The sequence below is a fragment of the Coregonus lavaretus genome (genome assembly GCF_964263955.1).
Source record: "Coregonus lavaretus genome assembly, chromosome: 13".
Lineage (NCBI taxonomy): Eukaryota > Metazoa > Chordata > Actinopteri > Salmoniformes > Salmonidae > Coregonus > Coregonus lavaretus.
This window is the reverse complement of record NC_140000.1, coordinates 17966234-17987618: the sequence shown is the minus strand read 5'-3', so window position 1 is coordinate 17987618 and position 21385 is coordinate 17966234. Positions and strand designations below refer to the sequence as shown.

Here is a 21385-nt window from a genome sequence, read left to right as displayed (position 1 = left end):
TATGATCTAGAGAAGTAGTAGAGGGGTGCCTACTTGGACATGGTCTTCTGAAGGCTGAGGCGGTGGTGGCTGGTAGAGGGTTTCTCAGGCTTGGGGGCTGCTGCTGCTCTGCTTGGTCCTGCTGCTGCTGAGGCTGCTGCTTTAACTGCTGCTTTTCCTTTTCCTGCTGAAACTGCTGCTGCTGCTGGGGCGGCTGATGGACCAGCTATACTGGCAGCTTTCCCCATGGCTGCTACCCGGTCCCTGGGTAGAGTGGTGGTAGAGCCCAGGGAATAGATGGGCAGGTTGGCATAGGGCTTGGAGGGCAGCCTCATCTGACAGAGAGACAGAAATAGAGCAGAGTATGAACACATTCATAAAGACAATATTATGGGATGACTTTCTATCAGTGGGCATCCATCAGTGTGAGAGAATAAATATGACATACTTTTTGACAGCACTGTGAACACACAGGCCTTTTGCAGAACTGGCAGGTGTAGGACCATGTGAACAAGGAAAACCTTTTGGTTCGGCAACAGAAGCAAAGCTGTAAAAAAGAAGAAATTCAGAACAGGTGCATCAAAAGTTTAAGACAAAAGGAATCAAATCATTCAAAAAGCAGTGTGTGACTACAATTCTGTGACTACAAAGATTTTGAAAGGAATGTGTAAGATGATTTTTCTCAACAATAGGTACTGTGATGTTTAGTCCGAGATACTTTTATTTCAGCTGGGTGAACATAAACAGCAGTAAACTGACCTTTCCCTTCTTCATAGCATTGTACACGTCCTTGTACTGTTGGAACTTCTCCAACTCTGCTTTGACCAGCACCTGTCTGATATGCATCACCTCTTCCACCGTCAGGGACAAGCACTCTACCGGGAAACAAAACTCCTCCTGAAAACACACACACAGCACCGGCCAGGTTACTATGACAACCGCACAAACCACCCTTGTTACCATTCTGTCCACACACACACACACACACCAGAACCTCTCGGTGCACTCTGTCCAGGTTCTGACAAGTTTGGGCAAAAAAAGTATCCATTGTTTACCCGGCAAGCCGAGGGGACAAACAAAGCACAATGGGCACGGAACGAGTAAACAACTGGAGTGATGACAGATAATGCCAATATTCCAGAAAATTCCAGAAATCCTCTACTTGGTTCTGCTTCACATAAAGGTCTAGACAACCTAAAAACACACAAGGCCCCTCTGCTGTGGTTGGTTTTCTGTTTCTGACTTCAATAAATAAGCCTGCGGTGGGACTACGGAGATGCTATCTTCAACAGTACACCAGGTCTGCTGCTGCTGCTGCAATTACTGGTCATCCTGGTGTTGTTCCAATAATGTTTCTCAATAATGTGTCTCTATTCAACGTTTTTTGTTGTTGCACCCAGCTAATGTTTCTCACTCCCAGAAGAACCATGAATATACTGTAACTCTGTAATGCTGCTGCGGCTCCTGCTGCTGATCTTATGACTCACAGAGATACAGTGGGCTGCATTGTCTCTGGCCCAGAGGAAGGGAAGGACGGGGAGAGCCTAGGGAGTATCAACAACAACAAAAAACTAGTTTATACTTGCTACTGAACAACAGTATTTTATATACAGTATACACAACATGAAGGACTTAATTCATCTATCTAGAGCATTGTTTTACTTGGCAGTGGCTAGCTAGGCTACATGATGCTTGCAAGCACAACAACTATAACTATGGTTAAATGGAGCAAAGCTGAGTATGATTAAATGATTGGTGCTCCAGTGAGGGATGCATCTGCTGTTGACTGTCAAAATGCATAATGACAATCACACCTAAACTGAAGGGCTTTCTATGAAAACAGCAAAAGTCCTGGGCGGGGCTGAGAGATGGATCTCTAGGAAAGCAGGAAGCATTAGAAGAGATAATGATGAACTACGGTGCGCCAGCATGGACATAAGGGGCGACTGGCAAACCTTGAAAGGCTTTCTTCCCCTGCACAGAGCAGACAGGGCAGACCACACCATGCCCAAGACAAACACCTCGACAGGGTAGGAGCTCCGTAAGGGGTGGAGGGTGGAGGGAGGGGAGTTGAGGAGGAGGGAGTTCCAGGGTAACAGATGGTGGGCTATCCTCCCGACCTGAGAAGGACAGGGGTTATAGAGGTGTATGGAAGAGGGGGAGGACAGGGATTATAAAGGTGTATGGAAGAGGGGGAGGACAGGGATTATAGAGGTGTGTGGAAGAGGGGGAGGACAGGGGTTATAGAGGTGTATGGAAGAGGGGGAGGACAGGATTATAAAGGTGTATGGAAGAGGGGGAGGACAGGGATTATAGAGGTGTATGGAAGAGGGGGAGGACAGGGATTATAAAGGTGTATGGAAGAGGGGGAGGACAGGGATTATAGAGGTGTATGGAAGAGGGGGAGGACAGGGATTATAAAGGTGTATGGAAGAGGGGGAGGACAGGGATTATAGAGGTGTATGGAAGAGGGGGAGGACAGGGATTATAAAGGTGTATGGAAGAGGGGGAGGACAGGGATTATAGAGGTGTATGGAAGAGGGGGAGGACAGGGATTATAAAGGTGTATGGAAGAGGGGGAGGACAGGGATTATAGAGGTGTATGGAAGAAGGGGAGGTCAGGGGTGTGTGTGTGGTCATTTGCATGTGTGCATACATGGACCTGTGTGTCAAGATTTTTATTGTATGACTTAATTTGCCCTTTTTTTCTTACATGGGGTTATAGAGGGACAGTGCTTTCGGAAAGTATTCAGACCCCTTGACTTTTTCCACATTTTGTTACGTTACAGCCTTATTCTAAAATTGATTAAATTGTTTTTCCCACCTCATCAATCTACACACAATACCCCATAATGACAAAGAAGCACCTTTGGCAGCGATTACAGTCTTCTTGAGTATGACGCTACAAGCTTGGCACACCTGTATTTGGGGAGTTTCTCCCATTCTTCTCTGCAGATCCTCTCAAGCTCTGTCAGGTTGGATGGGGAGTGTCACTGCACCACTATTTTCAGGTCTCACCAGAGATGTTCGATTGGGTTCAAGTCCGGGCTCTGGCTGTGCCACTCAAGGATATTCAGAGACTTGTCCCGAAGCCACTCCTGCATTGTCTTGGCTGTGTGCTTCCTGTTGGAAGGTGAAACTTTGACCCAGTCTGAGGTCCTGAGTGCTCTGGAGCAGGTTTTCATCAAGGATCTCTCTGTACTTTCTCTTTTCATCATTCCCTCGATCCTGACTAGTCTCCCAGTCCCTGCCGCTGAAAAACATCCCCACATCATGATGCTGCCACCACCATGCTTCACCGTAGGGATGGTGCCAGGTTTCCTCCAGACGTGACTCTTGGCATTCAGGCCAAAGAGTTCAATCTTGGTTTCATCAGACCAGAGAATCTTGTTTCTCATGGTCTGAGAGTCTTTAGGTGCCTTTTGACAAACTCCAAGCGGGCTGTCATGTGCCTTTTACTGAGGAGTGGCTTCTGTCTGGCCACTCTACCATAAAGGCCTGATTGGTGGAATGCTGCAGAGATGGTTGTCCTTCTGGAAGGTTCTCCCATCTCCACAGAGGAACTCTGGAGCTCTGTCAGAGTGACCATTGGGTTCTTAGTCACCTCCCTGACCAAGGCCCTTCTCCCCCGATTTCTCAGTTTGGCCGGGCGGCCAGCTCTAGGAAGAGTCTTGCTGGTTCCAAACTTCTTCCATGTAAGAATGATGGAGGCCACTGTGTTCTTGGGGACCTTCAATGCTGCAGACATTTTTTGGTACCCTTCCCCAGATCTGTGCCTAGACACAATCTTGTCTCGGAACTCTATAGACAATTCCTTCGACCTCATGGCTTGGTTTTTGCTCTGACATGCACTGTCAACTGTGGAACCTTATATAGACAGGTGTGTGCCTTTCCAAATCATGTCCAATCAATTGAATTTACCACAGGTGGACTCTAATGAAGTTGTAGAAACATCTCAAGGATGATCAATGGAAACAGGATGCACCTGAGCTCAATTTCAAGTCTCATAGCAAAGGGTCTGAATACTTATGTAAATAAGGTATTTCTTAAAACCTGTTTTCGCTTTGTCATTATGGGGTATTGTTTGTAGATTGATGAGAAAAAAAGTAATTTAATCAATTTTAGAATAAGGCTGTAACGTAACAAAATGTGGAAAAAGTCAAGGGGTCTGAATACTTTCCCAATGCACTGTATATGGAAGAGGGGGAGGACAGGGGTTATATAGATGTATGGAAGAGGGGGAGGACAGGGGTTATATAGATGTATGGACGAGGGGGAGGACAGGGGTTATATAGATGTATGGAAGAGGGGGAGGACAGGGGTTATATAGATGTATGGAAGAGGGGGAGGACAGGGGTTATATAGATGTATTAAAGAGGGGGAGGACAGGGGTTATATAGATGTATGGAAGAGGGGGAGGACAGGGGTTATATAGATGTATGGAAGAGGGGGAGGACAGGGGTTATATAGATGTATTGAAGAGGGGGAGGACAGGAGTTATATAAATGTATGGAAGAGGGGGAGGACAGGGGTTATATAGATGTATTGAAGAGGGGGAGGACAGGAGTTATATAAATGTATGGAAGAGGGGGAGGACAGGGGTTATATAGATGTATGGAAGAGGGGGAGGACAGGGGTTATATAGATGTATGGAAGAGGGGGAGGACAGGGCTTATAGAGGTGTATTGAAGAGGGGGAGGACAGGGGTTATATAAATGTATGGAAGAGGGGGAGGACAGGGGTTATAGAGGTGTATTGAAGAGGGGGAGGACAGGGGTTATATAGATGTATTGAAGAGGGGGAGGACAGGAGTTATATAAATGTATGGAAGAGGGGGAGGACAGGGGTTATATAGATGTATGGAAGAGGGGGAGGACAGGGGTTATAGAGGTGTATTGAAGAGGGGGAGGACAGGGGTTATAGAGGTGTGTGTGGGAGAGAAGAGCTGGAGGGATTGGAGGTGGGGTTTTAGGAGCATCTTACATCACCTAACAGAAATAAGATGGAGGCTGATGAACACAAGACAAACTGACACACTATTCAGGAACCAAAATCTCCAATGTGGTCATTTTCTCAAGATTGATCAACTCTTCTCTTTCCCTTCTTCTCTTCTGTTACTCACCAGAGACTTGGAGCTCTGTCTGGATGGGGGTATGAACTGTCGTACATTGGTGGGCGTCTCCTTCTCAATGGAGTGTCTCCTCTGGGGGGCCTGCCGTTTCTCAGGCTGGGGGGTGGAGGAGATGGGCAGGAACATGGGTGGAGCTGGGGGTGGGGGGAGAGAGGACATGTATGATATACTTTATGTAGTACTGTAACCCTTACAGTGAGGGAAAAAAGTATTTGATCCCCTGCTGATTTTGTACGTTTGCCCACTGACAAAGAAATTATCAGTCTATAATTTTAATGGTAGGTTTATTTGAACAGTGAGAGACAGAATAACAACAAAAAAATCCAGAAAAACACATGTCAAAAATGTTATAAATTGATTTGCATTTTAATGAGGGAAATAAGTATTTGACCTCCTCTCAATCAGAAAGATTTCTGGCTCCCAGGTGTCTTTTATACAGGTAACGAGCTGAGATTAGGAGCACACTCTTAAAGGGAGTGCTCCTAATCTCAGCTTGTTACCTGTATAAAAGACACCTGTCCACAGAAGCAATCAATCAATCAGATTCCAAACTCTCCACCATGGCCAAGACCAAAGAGCTCTCCAAGGACGTCAGGGACAAGATTGTAGACCTACACAGGGTTGGAATGGGCTACAAGACCATCGCCAAGCAGCTTGGTGAGAAGGTGACAACAATTGGTGCGATTATTCGCAAATGGAAGAAACACAAAAGAACTGTCAATCTCCCTCGGCCTGGGGCTCCATGCAAGATCTCACCTCGTGTAGTTGCAATGATCATGAGAACGGTGAAGAATCAGCCCAGAACTACACGGGAGGATCTTGTCAATGATCTCAAGGCAGCTGGGACCATAGTCACCAAGAAAACAATTGGTAACACACTACGCCGTGAAGGACTGAAATCCTGCAGCGCCCGCAAGGTCCCCCTGCTCAAGAAAGCACATATACAGGCCCGTCTGAAGTTTGCCAATGAACATCTGAATGATTCAGAGGAGAACTGGGTGAAAGTGTTGTGGTCAGATGAGACCAAAATCGAGCTCTTTGGCATCAACTCAACTCGCCGTGTTTGGAGGAGGAGGAATGCTGCCTATGGCCCCAAGAACACCATCCCCTCCGTCAAACATGGAGGTGGAAACAGTATGCTTTGGGGGTGTTTTTCTGCTAAGGGGACAGGACAACTTCACCGCATCAAAGGGACGATGGACGGGGCCATGTACCGTCAAATCTTGGGTGAGAACCTCCTTCCCTCAGCCAGGGCATTGAAAATGGGTCGTGGATGGGTATTCCAGCATGACAATGACCCAAAACACACAGCCAAGGCAACAAAGGAGTGGCTCAAGAAGAAACACATTAAGGTCCTGGAGTGGCCTAGCCAGTCTCCAGACCTAAATCCCATAGAAAATCTGTGGAGGGAGCTGAAGGTTCGAGTTGCCAAACGTCAGCCTCGAAACCTTAATGACTTGGAGAAGATCTGCAAAGAGGAGTGGGACAAAATCCCTCCTGAGATGTGTGCAAACCTGGTGGCCAACTACAAGAAACGTCTGACCTCTGTGATTGCCAACAAGAGTTTTGCCACCAAGTACTAAGTCATGTTTTGCAGAGGGGTCAAATACTTATTTCCCTCATTAAAATGCAAATCAATTTATAACATTTTTGACATGCGTTTTTCTGGATTATTTTGTTGTTATTCTGTCTCTCACTGTTCAAATAAACCTACCATTAAAATTATAGACTGATCATGTCTTTGTCAGTGGGCAAACGTACAAAATCAGCAGGGGATCAAATACTTTTTTCCCTCACTGTATATCACCAGTTAAGTTGACTGAGAACACTCTCTCTTTGACAGCATTACATAGAAGAGCTGTCAGGTGAACAGCTGAGAGCTGTGAAAGCATAGAATTACATATATAATTATAGGATCTCTATGATAACCCTAACCATAGCTTCATGTCCAGACCAAGGCTCAACCCTTACCCCAACCCTAACTCCAGATTCATGTCCACACCCAGGCTCATCCTTACCCCAACCCTAACCCTAGCTTCATGTCCACACCCCGGCTCAACCCTAACCCCAAACCTAGCTTCATGTCCACACTCCGGCTCAACCCTAACACTAACCCTAACCCCAGCCATAACCTTAACCGTAACCCTAGCTTCATGTCCACACCCTGGCTCAACCCTAACCCTAACTCTGGCCTTCTGGTCAACTGGTCTACAAGTCTACTCACTCTTCTTGCCCAGTACAGACTCTGGAGACGTGTCGTCCACCACCGATGTAGAGACACTGGAACTACTGACTGACCTTCGACCCCCAATGGTGATGTCATCCTGTACGGGGAACAACAGAGAGCAGTGCTGTAGGATGTATACTGATGTCAACTACCAGAAGAAGACACACACACACAAATGCAAGTGCGAGCACACACACACACACACACAGACACACACACTTACATCAGAGTCGGAGCTGTCCAGTTCTGACAGGGTGGGTGCTTTCAGCCTCTTCCTCTGACATAGGGCCTGGGCTCCACCCCCTGGTGCCCCTGGCCCCCCATTGGACAGACTGCTGAGGGTCATGGTGCTGGATGTCTTCCTGCGGCCGTCAGGACTGGACACATCTGGACAGAGAGGTTGTCCCAAGAAGACTGATCAGACAGAGGACAACTCAAATACCCAGGGGTGATTTCAGCAGGATGCAACGTAGCTAACTATACTGAACACAGCAGATAGAAATGTTATGAATAGAGCTGGGAACAGGATTCTGTTCTATGTGATACATTTCTATCTGAGTGTTCGGTAATGTTGCACCGTCCTGAACAGACCCGAGGGGAACACACCAGCGGTAGGGAGGGAGGAGGGAGTGTGAGTTGAGGAGAGACGGAGAAGCAGCCTGGTGTTACACATACACACAACATGGATTCTACTTTCACAACACTTTAAGACCTGGACTGAGCAGGATTCTCATGTAACCCTAACCCTAGCTGACTCCCTCCCTCCTAGCCTCATTGACAACTTCTACCCCCATGAGAGAGAGAAATAAAGTAGGGAGGAAGGGACAGAGAAGACAGTGCTGGAAACAGCAGATAACCAGTAGCAGAGGCCGATCTGATCTGTGGATGCATTGAGGCCTTGCCAGGCTCTCTCTCGCTCTCTCTCGCTCTCTCTTTCTTGCTCTCTCGTTCTCCCGCTCTCTCACTGTCTCTCCCTCTCTGTGAAAAGGACCACACAGTGAGCATGTGAATACCTCATCTGGAAAAAGGCTCAAATATGAGCTCATTACCTCAACGGGAGGCCAAGGCCCTCCTCCTTTACTGCTGTCCTGGAGCTCCAATCCTGCCTGCCTGGGACAAGACTGACTGGTCCTAGGAGCCAGGTTTAAACTAGAGCAGATCAAACATCCACCATTTGTGGCACTATGTTTAGTATCAGTCAAAAGCAAAACACTTTGTAAAGCACTGGTTTCTGTAAACTATATTTGTCGATATAGTATAATTCAATCTATTTTAATCAAGACATAAGCAGTAGTGTTAGGATACAGCCAAATAGGCAGACAAACGAAACAGGGCCGACATTATGTGTTGCAGCACACAAGTAGCTAGTCACATAAACAGAGCGAAACCACTCCACATACTTTACCTTGACGTGTAAGGATCAACTGTGGAGTGCTGTAGTATATGCCTCCACCTAAAAGGGAACACTTCCTTAAATATGATTGGCCAGACTGTACTAATGGTTTATTCCTATACCCGAACATAGCCTGTCATTTGACTACAGAACTCTATCTCTCTCAGTGAGTATTGGTATTGGAGAATCTGGCCACAAAGTAAGGGGATAAGTACCCAGCTGCAATGAAGTTCAGATAGCCAACCATCACATACACACGCACGTACGCACGCACGCACGCACACACACACATATAACACACACACACACACACACACATTGAAGCTACACAACAATAAATTGAACCGACTAGTAGCCATGGATGAGCAAAGGGTAAAAGAGCCTCCAGTGTGATGAAAGACGCTGGGATCAGCGGGAGAAATGTCAAGCACAGCCAATCAGACTTGTCAAAGTTCAGATACCCCGCCCACAACAGGAAGTGTTGACACAGAAAATAGTAAGAGGGTGTAGATTATTAGAAATTATTTTCAGTGTCACCAATGTAAATTCATTGGCTATCTATCTCACTAGAGGATGTATTGGTGATGAAATTTTTTGATAACCACTACAGTACAACCTTATCAAACAGAAGGTATCCTCTTCTTATCTGTTTAAAAAATGGCCATATACTGTAAGTTATTCAGAAGTGCTAAGTGAAAGTGACCAATGCAGGTGATGGTGGAGATAAAGTGTGATGTTTTTGTGAGAATGTCCTTTTCTGTGTTGAACAGAGCTGGGAGCTGACAGGTGTGTGTGTGTGTGTGTGTGTGTGTGTTCTGCGTGTGTGTGTGTGCGTGTGTGTGTGCCGACAGCTCCTGTCTACGCTGCTCTCTGATCGCACCTCTGATTAAATTCTGCAGACTCACTCTCCAAGATGAACAACTGCATTGTGTGAGGAGGACAGTCATTTTCTAGAAAACCGAGGAATGTAGTTATGCACGTCTTGGTTGTTTGTAATGAGTATTTCTGAGTAATGATGTTCTTTAGCTAAGGCAACTCTTTCCCTGATTTATTTTAGTATCGAAAAGAAAAAGGCCCAGAAGCAGAATTCTATTAATAGATTCTTTAGTGGGAGTTTGAAAGGCAGGAGCTCTGTTGCCTTTACTTTCTGTCGGCTACTGACTTTTATCAATCAATCTGTTTTTAACATACAGAGGTTTTAACCAAAGAGCAACATTACACTAGAGAAAAATGTAGGAAGATCTAATTAGTTTAGACTAATCCCAGAAAAAAAGGAATTTGAAGTGAGCATTATTCAAGCATTTAGACAAGGAAAATACTGTTTTACAAATCCTCCTGAGGGACTGAGAAGAACGAGCACCAGCTGTGTGGAGCTTTTGACATCAGCAAGTGTGCCTTCGAGAAATAGTTCATTATCAGAGATGTACTGTAGTGACAGGCAGCGAATAAAACCGTTGGCCTGTTTGAGTCACATCTACCTTGGTCTTTTTCACAACTGTCTGTGGTATGTAAGGCTACATCTAACTTAACATTATCCCTGGGCATAGTTTGAGTAGACCATTAAGCCCTTTCACATTCCATGTGGAGATTCAAAAACAAGTGTCATAAGAATTTAACTAAGGTGCAGAATGATTGAAAGATATGCTGAGGTTATCTATGAGTGAGTTGCTGATGTGAAGGTAGCCATTGACAGTTCTCATCCTGACCAGTGTCTGACATCATGACGTCACAACCAGAGCGCATACTGCTGCGGTGCAGAGCCAACCAAGACAACCATCAACACCACCACTGAAGCATGAAGAAGCATGAGATGAGAGTATTAATATGCATGCTCTAGCTTGGGCAGATGGACAACAACCACGATAGATAGAGACGTAAAGAAACAGCCAGGTAACTGGACAGATCTTTACCTGACAGGTCAAAACTTTGAGACATGCTAAGAGGCCGAACTACTGCAAGAGAAACAATGGTGGCGTTACAGAGTTATTAAGCTATCCATAGGTTAGTTAGGAGGAATACGGGCAGAACACATATATTAAGTAAGCGAGAAGAAAGACATCATCTGCCGACATGTCTGTCAGCTGTCCATAGTGCAGTACAGTACAGTATGTTAGGAAATGTAAAATGATGAAAGTAGTCAGTAGAAAGTGCATAGCCAATGGTGAGAAAACATTAACATAATAACTAAATAAAATACATTCTCTCTTCAGATTCTAAGGTTTGGTTTGGTTATAGTCAATACAGGCACTTAGCATAACACCAGACAAGGTGTATGTTTAGGCTGTATTACTAGCAGAGCTGTAACACCAAACAGCACAGGCATCCAAGAAAACAGTAACTTGGCTGGGTGGAAGCATCGTTTAAACCAATGAAAGAAACTATGATTCACCTTGTGTTTTTCATTCATGCCGATGCCCAGCACCCGTGAACGTGCATAATCACAACATACTTCACCTTCTCACAATGAGTGTGAGTGTGTGTGTTGTGTGTGTGTGTGTGTGTGTGTGTGTGTGTGTGTGTGTGTGTGTGTGTGAGAGCGAGAGGGAGCGTAAGAGAGAGAGAGAGAGAGAGATAGAGATAGAGATAGAGATAGAGATAGAGATAGAGATAGAGATAGAGATAGAGATAGAGATAGAGATAGAGATAGAGATAGAGATAGAGATAGAGAGAGAGAGAGAGCGAGAGATAGAGATAGAGATAGAGATAGAGATGGAGAGAGAAAAGACAGACAGAGGGAGGTGTTTCTCACCCAGCCTGCTCCTGCGGATCACATCAGGAGAGACAGGTCTCAGTTTCCTCTCAGATTTGATCTCATCCAGGATCCTCTCGTGCAGGGTGGGAGGAACCTGGGGCTGGGGCTTCAGCTTCCTGGCTGCTGCCTACACACACAAACGCATTAACGCACACACACACACACACACGCACACACGTGCACACACACACGTGCAGATACATACATGCACTCACACTGAGTTATGGGCATCAGAGTTATGGACATCAGGCCTTTCGCCGCTGCCTCCTAAACCTTAACGACACTGTCACTGTACCGTTAATATAACTGTCACTTTGTAACAGTAACTCTTTTGACTGTCAGTCCGCTCCTCTCATGACTGAGGCAGGCACTTCACTGAGGCTGGGGCAGTGAGCATTGATATACAGCTCCAGTAGTAGATGATCTGATTATCTATCTATCACCCCTCATTCCAATCAGTATAATCATACCCCAGAACCCAAAATCCTGAACTACCTGTATTTCTTTTGGGATATAAAGATGAAGTCTTTCTTTGACTAAAGATGGGTTCAGTGGCTTGAGGATTTAAATGGAAAGGGAAGACCCCAAGCATCAATTCCCAAGCTTCCCCACGTTCCAGTGATGAACGAGACTTGGAAGCCTGGCATGGCAAGACTAGAAGACACCAGAATGAGAGGAATGTGAGGCAGGTACCATAGAATGTACTATCATATAGTATATAGTACATGTACTATACAGTACTGTACATTAACAGGATTAGAAAGAGAGAAAATTCCCCATGTTCTCCTCTCTAAACCCTATGACTGTACAGCCCATTTAGATAAGAGATATACTTTACATACATAGCTAATAGTTGTCTTCTTATTTCATTCTATGGTACTCTGTTCAGCCCAAAGAGATAGAACAGAGTGCCCATAGAGATAGAACAGAGTTGTATCTCTATGGTTCAGCCCACCACCATTCCAACACCAAAGAGGTTGCTAGTTGATGTAAAGTATATCTGTTGTTTCTATAGGCTGTGCACTCACAGGGTTGAGAGGAGGTCTGGACCGGATGAAGTCTAGGATGACCTCATGGGCGCTCTTCTTCAACCTTGGTGGGATGTCGTTGTTTACCTGGAGGTGCAAGGGACACACACACACACACACACACACACACACACACAGACAGACAGAGAGAGATTAAGAGACAGCATAACTACATATCTCTGCTTAATTACAGTAACTGCTTCAAACATGACAACAAACCATGCTTTTAAGACACCTGACAGTCTTACCATGACCTTGCGTAGTTTGTAGCGTTTGGAGCGGATGTCATCCATGAGCATCTCATAGGGCGTGAGCTGAAACTCGATGGCCAGAGGGTTGTACTGGCGCTCCTGGACCTTCTTCAGCTTCACCCCGTTACGCAGGTCTCCCATCACCTGCATCCAGAACTTAGCCTGGGGGATGCAGGGGGACAGGAATCATATAGCAACACAGTACTCATCCAATGACTTAACACTTATAGGGCCAATTTCCCAGACCCAGATGAAGCCTAGATACTCCTGGGCTACAAAACATGCTAGTCCAAGAGTAGGTTTAATATGGGTCTGGGAAACTTGTCCTAAGGGTGTCACATAAGGGTGTCAGAGAAGGGTGTTGCCAGATAAAAGGGGCTGTGTGAGGCTATTAAGGAGCTGGTCACCTACCCAGTCTGCATTCTGGAGCTCATTTAGGTCTCTGCTGGGACCCTCAGACGGCTCGCCACCCATCTTCCGAAGATTCTACCATAGAGAGATAGAGAGAGAGAGAGAGAGAGAGAGAGAGAGAGGGAGAAAGACAGAGAGAGAGAGAGAGAAAGACAGAGAGAGAGTGAGAGAAAGAGATAGATAGATAGATAGAGAAAGACAGAGAGAGAGTGAGAGAAAGAGATAGATAGATAGATAGAGAGAGAGAGAGAGAGAGAGAGAGAGAGAGAGAGAGAGAGAGAGAGAGAGAGAGAGAGAGAGAGAGAGAGAGAGAGAGAGAGAGAGAGAGAGAGAGAGAGAGAGAGAGGTAGGGGGATCAGAGAGAGAAATAGATGAGCACTCAGAGCTTAATGTGAGCTTAAAGGCCCAGTGTAGTCGAAAACGTTTTGTGTGTTTTATATACATTGCTCAAAAAAATAAAGGGAACACTAAAATAACACATCCTAGATCTGAATGAATGAAATAATCTTATTAAATACTTTTTTCTTTACATAGTTGAATGTGCTGACAACAAAATCACACAAAAATTATCAATGGAAATCAAATGTATCAACCCATGGAGGTCTGGATTTGGAGTCACCCTCAAAATTAAAGTGGAAAACCACACTACAGGCTGATCCAACTTTGAGGTAATGTCCTTAAAACAAGTCAAAATGAGGCTCAGTAGTTTGTGTGGCCTCCACGTGCCTGTATGACCTCCCTACAACGCCTGGGCATGCTCCTGATGAGGTGCGGATGGTCTCCTGAGGGATCTCCTCCCAGACCTGGACTAAAGCATCCGCAAACTCCTGGACAGTCTGTGGTGCAACGTGGCGTTGGTGGATGGAGCGAGACATGATGTTCCAGATGTGCTCAATTGGATTCAGGTCTGGGGAACGGGCGGGCCAGTCCATAGCATCAATGCCTTCCTCTTGCAGGAACTGCTGACACACTCCAGCCACATGAGGTCTAGCATTGTCTTGCATTAGGAGGAACCCAGGGCCAACCGCACCAGCATATGGTCTCACAAGGGGTCTGAGGATCTCATCTCGGTACCTAATGGCAGTCAGGCTACCTCTGGCGAGCACATGGAGGGCTGTGCGGCCCCCCAAAGAAATGCCACCTCACACCATGACTGACCCACCGCCAAACTGGTCATGCTGGAGGATGTTGCAGGCAGCAGAACGTTCTCCACGGCGTCTCCAGACTCTGTCACGTCTGTCACATGTGCTCAGTGTGAACCTGCTTTCATCTGTGAAGAGCACAGGGCGCCAGTGGCGAATTTGCCAATCTTGGTGTTCTCTGGCAAATGCCAAACGTCCTGCACGGTGTTGGGCTGTAAGCACAACCCCCACCTGTGGACGTCGGGCCCTCATACCACCCTCATGGAGTCTGTTTCTGACCGTTTGAGCAGACACGTGCACATTTGTGGCCTGCTGGAGGTCATTTTGCAGGGCTCTGGCAGTGCTCCTCCTGCTCCTCCTTGCACAAAGGCGGAGGTAGCAGTCCTGCTGCTGGGTTGTTGCCCTCCTACGGCCTCCTCCACGTCTCCTGATGTACTGGCCTGTCTCCTGGTAGCGCCTCCATGCTCTGGACACTACGCTGACAGACACAGCAAACCTTCTTGCCACAGCTCGCATTGATGTGCCATCCTGGATGAGCTGCACTACCTGAGCCACTTGTGTGGGTTGTAGACTCCGTCTCATGCTACCACTAGAGTGAAAGCACCGGCAGCATTCAAAAGTGACCAAAACATCAGCCAGGAAGCATAGGAACTGAGAAGTGGTCTGTGGTCACCACCTGCAAAACCAGTCCTTTATTGGGGGTGTCTTGCTAATTGCCTATAATTTCCACCATTTGCACAACAGCATGTGAAATGTATTGTCAATCAGTGTTGCTTCCTAAGTGGACAGTTTGATTTCACAGAAGTGTGATTGACTTGGAGTTACATTGTGTTGTTTAAGTGTTCCCTTTATTTTTTTGAGCAGTGTATATTTCCACACTATGAGTTCAGAATAATACTGTGAAATTGTGAAAATGATGATAATGCCCTTTTATTGTAATGCCCTTTTTAATGCCTGAAATTTCTGTCTGTTTTTGTGTGATGGAGTTTTGGCCTGCCTGGTGACATCACCAGGTGGTAAATTAGTTAATAGGCCAATAAGAAAGAGAGTTCCAAACCTCTCTGCCAATAACAGCTAGTTTTCCCCTCCACACTCAGACCACTCCCAGTCCTAGCCCAAAATCTTGCTCTTTGCTAAGAAGCTATTTTTGTTTCTTTTTGACCATTTTTATTGAAAACAATCACAGTAAGGTACTTAATTGTTACCCAGAAATAATTTGATGTTGAGATAAAAATGGCATTGGACCTTTAACTAAGTAACTGACCTCAAAGCCACAGATTTCATCCTTTCATGTTGAAATTAGATGTTAATCAAGTTCCTTGACTACCGCAGCATTAGGACAGGCAGCTAGCCCCGCTATCAGTCATACCCACAAATCAATACCTATTTGATTATCAATGACAGTTAACGAGAGCCTTCACAGCCTGACAACCTGCCAAGTCCCTATCAACTAGCATCACAATGGTACGCTAACACATTCCCACCACACACATGCCCAGTCCATTTTCATCAGTGATTGAAAATCATCAGTGATTGAAAATCCTCAGTGTAGCCATAAGGAACATAGCATGGTCCTGCCAATGTATGCATAGCAGAGATGACAGCTTTTAGCCATGGTCAAGATGACTGTATGAAATACAGTGTGGGAACTCCCTTAGCTAGCCCATGCTAACACTAATCCACTGCTTTTAAATGTGAGCAAATGCACTTCGAGAGAATTGGGATGCAACCAACGAAGCAGTGAGCAGCCTGCCTCCCTTCTCCTCCTGATTTAGGAGTTCATTAGAGGACAGGACACTGAGGGATCTGTTCTGCAGCAGACTGGAAAGCCTCCTCCTCCTCTCTCCTCCTCCTCCTGTCCCCTCTCCCTGTTATTTGTGGTGAGAGAGTGGGTGTCACCCTACATCCCACCGCTGTTTGATAGAGCAATCATGGGAGTCTCTCTGCTACAGCCCCTCACAGGAGATTTACTATAGGGCCTCTCCTCTCACTGGATATAAAGAGCCATAACTCACACATCTAAGGTGTCTACCTTCTCTACCATTAACAGTTCTCTACCATATTCCCTTTTCATGTTTATTTAATTTTTTTACCTTTATTTAACTAGGCAAGTCAGTTAAGAACAAATTCTTATTTACAATGACGGCCTACCCCCGCCAAACCTGGACTCCCAATCATGGCCGGATTGTGACACAGCCTGGAATCAAACCAGGGTTTGTAGTGACGCCTCTAGCACTGAGATGCAGTGCCTTTGACCGCTGCGCCACTCGGGAGTCCATGTAATAACATAATCCAGAAACCTTTACCATGGTTTGTGAATAACAACATGATTGTTGACAAACATTTTAAAAAGGACATCATTTCTGAGCAGAGGAGCTCAGGGTGAGATGATGTTGGATTTAACACTCATTTGTATGACCAATACCATCTCAAATCACATCAAAGCCAAACATTTCCATTTCAATAGTAGGTTGCTAACTGTGTACACAGTGTTATAATGACAGACTGCAGTAGTAGTAGTAGTAGTAGTAGTAGTAGTAGTAGTAGTAGTAGTAGTAGTAGTAGTAGTATCATGCTCATGTATTTCAAATAACATTAGCCTAGGTGTATGTGTGTTTGTTTATAGCAAACCAAAAAATGTTCACATAACTAATTAGGGCAATTACCAAATCCTTAATGAAGCAGTCATTAATTCCAGCCTTTAATTTTCCTTCCGTAATTTATAGTAGTTAACCCTGAGCAAATAGGAACAGAAGTGGCTTCGGTGATTCACCTACAACTATGCTTTTAATAGTGTCTTTCTGTCCTGTTATAGAGCTCTTTGTTATGAAAGAAAGGGTCTCTCTCTCTGCCTGCTGTCCTGTAGCTGCAGTTAGCTAGCTAGATCCCCTGTGGGACAACATGTCTCTGCCTCGCTGCCAGACAGAGGAGGACAAGTGGGGGAGGGGAATGATGCTGGGCCGAAAGCTCATCTTACTCCTCCTGGTATCACACAGACAGAGAGACACACACACACAGACACAGAAATGCATGTCCACACTCACGCACATGCACGCACGCACGCACGGACACACACGGACACACACACACACACACACACACACACACACACACACACACAGAAATGCATGTCCACACTCACGCACATGCACGCACGCACGGACGGACACACACACACACACACACACACACACACACACACACACACACACACACACAAGCATAACCTTGTCCCACATTGAAGAACCAAGCATCTTGAACAGAGATTGCACTGTTCAGCAGATCCTTAGTCCCACCCCATCCCTACTGCTATAGCCCTAGGTCTCTGCCTCCACATACAGTAGACTAGACAACACCCTGGCCTATCCACATCTGGTTGCATACACCAGTTAGGCTAACTAAACTGGATCTACTGTCTGTAGCCCCCTGAACCACAGAGCTTGACACCTTCCTCCCCTTCTTCATAGTTAAGCTTCTTACCCTCTCCTCATAATAAGACTCTCCACTCTCTTTTGTAACAGCGAATTATATAACTGTCCAATTCCTTCGCTCCTTTCAGACGTACTACTGTGGAGGGGGTGCTGCTTGGCTGGATGGGTCCCTGGGGAGTAGCACCCGGTCTGTGGTTCATGGGGACAATTCCAAAAGCTGAGCACATAGATTTTTCCTATAGAAAACCCTGCAGAAAGATTTATATGACCTCAATGGTGCACATTTCTGGGGTTCACAGGTTATATATGACAACTGAGACGGGGGGACGGGGGGGGGGGGGGTTTATGTACATGTATTTTCTGTGTCTGTGACTCTAAACGCACTGACTGTAATTCTCTATATCTATGTTGAGCAATAGGAAGAGCTATAGCCCAGTACATCACTGGGGCCAAGCTTCCTGCCATCCAGGACCTAAATACTAGGCGGTGTCAAAGGAAGGCCCAAACTCCAGTCACCCAAGTCATAGACTGTTCTCTCTGCTACCGCATGGCAAGTCTAGGTCCAAAAGACACCTTAACAGCTTCTACCCCCAAACCATAATACTGCTGAACAATTAATCAAATGGCCACCTGGACTATTTACATTGACCCCCCCCCCCTTTGTTTTTACACTGCTGCTACTCGCTGTTTATTATCTATGCATAGTCACTTTACCCCTACCTACATGTACAAATTACCTCAACTAACCTGTACCCCCGCACATAGACTCGGTACCCGTACCCCCTGTATATAGCCATGTTATTGTTATTATTGTGTTACTTTTTATTTTTACTTTAGTAAATATTTTCTTAAAACTGCATTGTTGATTAAGGGCTTGTAAGTAAGCATTTCACGGTAAGGTCTACACCTGTTGCATTCAGCGCATGTGACAAATACAATACAGCACATGTGACCCTGTGGCAGACAGCAGTGCATTGTGGGACTAATAGGGACATTAAACTAAGCCTTTAGGTATGCAGACATGTTCACTACAACATTATGGAGTTACCTATTTACAGATTTAGGATCTTAATTTGAGCCAGTGGGAGTTACCTATGTACAGATTTAGGATCTTAATTTGAGCCAGTTTGCTACAGCAGGAAAATAATCTTGCAGCAACAGGAAATGTGAATTATTATGTGGATTATAATGAATGGACATTTTTGTAGGGGTTGATAAAAATGTAAAAAGTCTGATATTTCAAAGTGGAAATTACAAACTTCAGAAGTTCTCCTGCAACAAGGTGATCAAATTAAGATCCTACATCTGTACCACCACAGAACTAAGCCCTATAATACTGTACTACAGAACTGTACAGACAGAAGTGGACTCTGCTCCCCAGCCAGGTGAAAGACTGAGCAGAATATTTGACAACAAAACCTGCAGCTACTCCCAAGCAGCTTCCCCTGAGGTAGACAGATCACTCCCATCAATGCTCCTTACTGGCTTACTTTAACCTGTCATATGTTGGGGTGGGATAGCATGTCTATACACACACACACACACACACACGCACTGTTGTTCCGGTCTCTCAGTCCCAGATCCGCTCCATTGTCTATCCCTATTACATTCTAGCCCACAGTAAACATCACTGTGATGACCTGTGGCAGACACGGATAGAGGTCATGAAATATGAGATGCTAAATGCGTGTGGCTCGGTGCGAGGCACAGTGGCAGATAACAACACTGCTGCCTGATTCTCATCCTGACTCCCTGCTGTGGATATGTTTTACAAACAACAGCTGTGTCTCTAGCACTACAGTACAACGTAAATCCAGGTATCCATGCCAACACACTGGTTATGTTGTGTAGTGTGTGTTCTTTTTTTAATCGAATTCCTTGATTTTAGCAGAGTAATAGACAGTTTCACCACAACACACACACACACACAGAGTAACCTGCATTCCTTCTCCTCTGTAACACACACACACCCGACTCCAGGCTGATGTACAGTAGGATCCATTACAGGACATGTCTGTATGTAGTGTGCCATGTTGATCAGTTCTCTGAAGCGTGTGAAACATGTTAATGGCATGTTTCTTAATCTCCTGAAGTAATGTTTCTCCAGTCATACGACCTCTGAATATATGTCCCAGGTCTACATGTCTGTCTGATTTACAGTGCAAGGTTGTCTAGTGGTGAATGTCAATGACCATTCAGATTCACCCTTTAGTGGTCCTATGTGCAGCGGAGCCTGAGAATGAGATGTCAATCAGGCCCCAGAAACAGAGCTGAGCTGTTCAAATATCCACACAGGTTAGCATACCACATAGGATTAAGCAATGTATTGGGTATACAGTGAGGGAAAAAAGTATTTGATCCCCTGCTGATTTTGTACGTTTGCCCACTGACAAAGACATGATCAGTCTATAATTGTAATGGTAGGTTTATTTGAACAGTGAGAGACAGAATAACAACAAAATAATCCAGAAAAACGCATGTTAAAAATGTTATCAATTGATTTCCATTTTAATGAGGGAAATAAGTATTTGACCCCCCTGCAAAACATTACTTAGTACTTGGTGGCAAAACCTTTGTTGGCAATCACAGAGGTCAGACGTTTCTTGTAGTTGGCCACCAGGTTTCCACACATCTCAGGAGGGATTTTGTCCCACTCCTCTTTGCAGATCTTCTCCAAGTCATTAAGGTTTCGAGGCTGACGTTTGGCAACTCGAACCTTCAGCTCCCTCCACAGATTTTCTATGGGATTAAGGTCTGGAGACTGGCTAGGCCACTCCAGGACCTTAATGTGCTTCTTCTTGAGCCACTCCTTTGTTGCCTTGGCCGTGTGTTTTGGGTCATTGTCATGCTGGAATACCCATCCACGACCCATTTTCAATGCCCTGGCTGAGGGAAGGATGTTCTCACCCAAGATTTGACGGTACATAGCCCCGTCCATTGTCCCTTTGATGCGGTGAAGTTGTCCTGTCCCCTTAGCAGAAAAACACCCCCAAAGCATAATGTTTCCACCTCCATGTTTGACGGTGGGGATGGTGTTCTTGGGGTCATAGGCAGCATTCCTCCTCCTCCAAACACGGCAAGTTGAGTTGATGCCAAAGAGCTCAATTTTGGTCTCATCTGACCACAACACTTTCACCCAGTTCTCCTCTGAATCATTCAGATGTTCATTGGCAAACTTCAGACGGGCCTATATATGTGCTTTCTTGAGCAGGGGGACCTAGCGGGCGCTGCAGGATTTCAGTCCTTCCCGGCGTAGTGTGTTACCAATTGTTTTCTTGGTGACTATGGTCCCAGCTGCCTTGAGATCATTGACAAGATGCTCCCATGTAGTTCTGGGCTGATTCCTCACCGTTCTCATGATCATTGCAACTCCATGAGGTGAGATCTTGCATGGAGCCCCAGGCCGAGGGAGATTGACAGTTATTTTGTGTTTCTTCCATTTGCAAATAATCGCACCAACTGTTGTCACCTTCTCACCAAGCTGCTTGGTGATGGTCTTGTAGCCCATTCCAGCCTTGTGTAGGTCTACAATCTTGTCCCTGACATCCTTGGAGAGCTCTTTGGTCTTGGCCATGGTGGAGAGTTTGGAATCTGATTGATTGATTGCTTCTGTGGACAGGTGTCTTTTATACAGGTAACA

General features: G+C 45.6%; 1 protein-coding gene across 1 annotated transcript in view; it reads right to left on the bottom strand.

Annotated features, from left to right (window-relative positions):
• The window catches only part of LOC311139946 (protein spire homolog 1-like), a gene marked incomplete at its 5' end in the record, with an annotated part of 46348 nt that overhangs the window by 2991 nt on the left and 21972 nt on the right, over positions 1 to 21385 (bottom strand). Inside the window, 12 exons of the mRNA XM_084174943.1 lie at positions 34 to 314; positions 428 to 526; positions 739 to 876; positions 5102 to 5244; positions 7335 to 7434; positions 7561 to 7724; positions 8743 to 8790; positions 10641 to 10682; positions 11480 to 11609; positions 12511 to 12597; positions 12759 to 12923; positions 13173 to 13247. Of these exons, the coding sequence (XP_084031069.1) occupies positions 34 to 314; positions 428 to 526; positions 739 to 876; positions 5102 to 5244; positions 7335 to 7434; positions 7561 to 7724; positions 8743 to 8790; positions 10641 to 10682; positions 11480 to 11609; positions 12511 to 12597; positions 12759 to 12923; positions 13173 to 13247 (1472 nt within the window). The remainder of the gene's footprint in view (positions 1 to 33; positions 315 to 427; positions 527 to 738; positions 877 to 5101; positions 5245 to 7334; positions 7435 to 7560; positions 7725 to 8742; positions 8791 to 10640; positions 10683 to 11479; positions 11610 to 12510; positions 12598 to 12758; positions 12924 to 13172; positions 13248 to 21385) is intronic.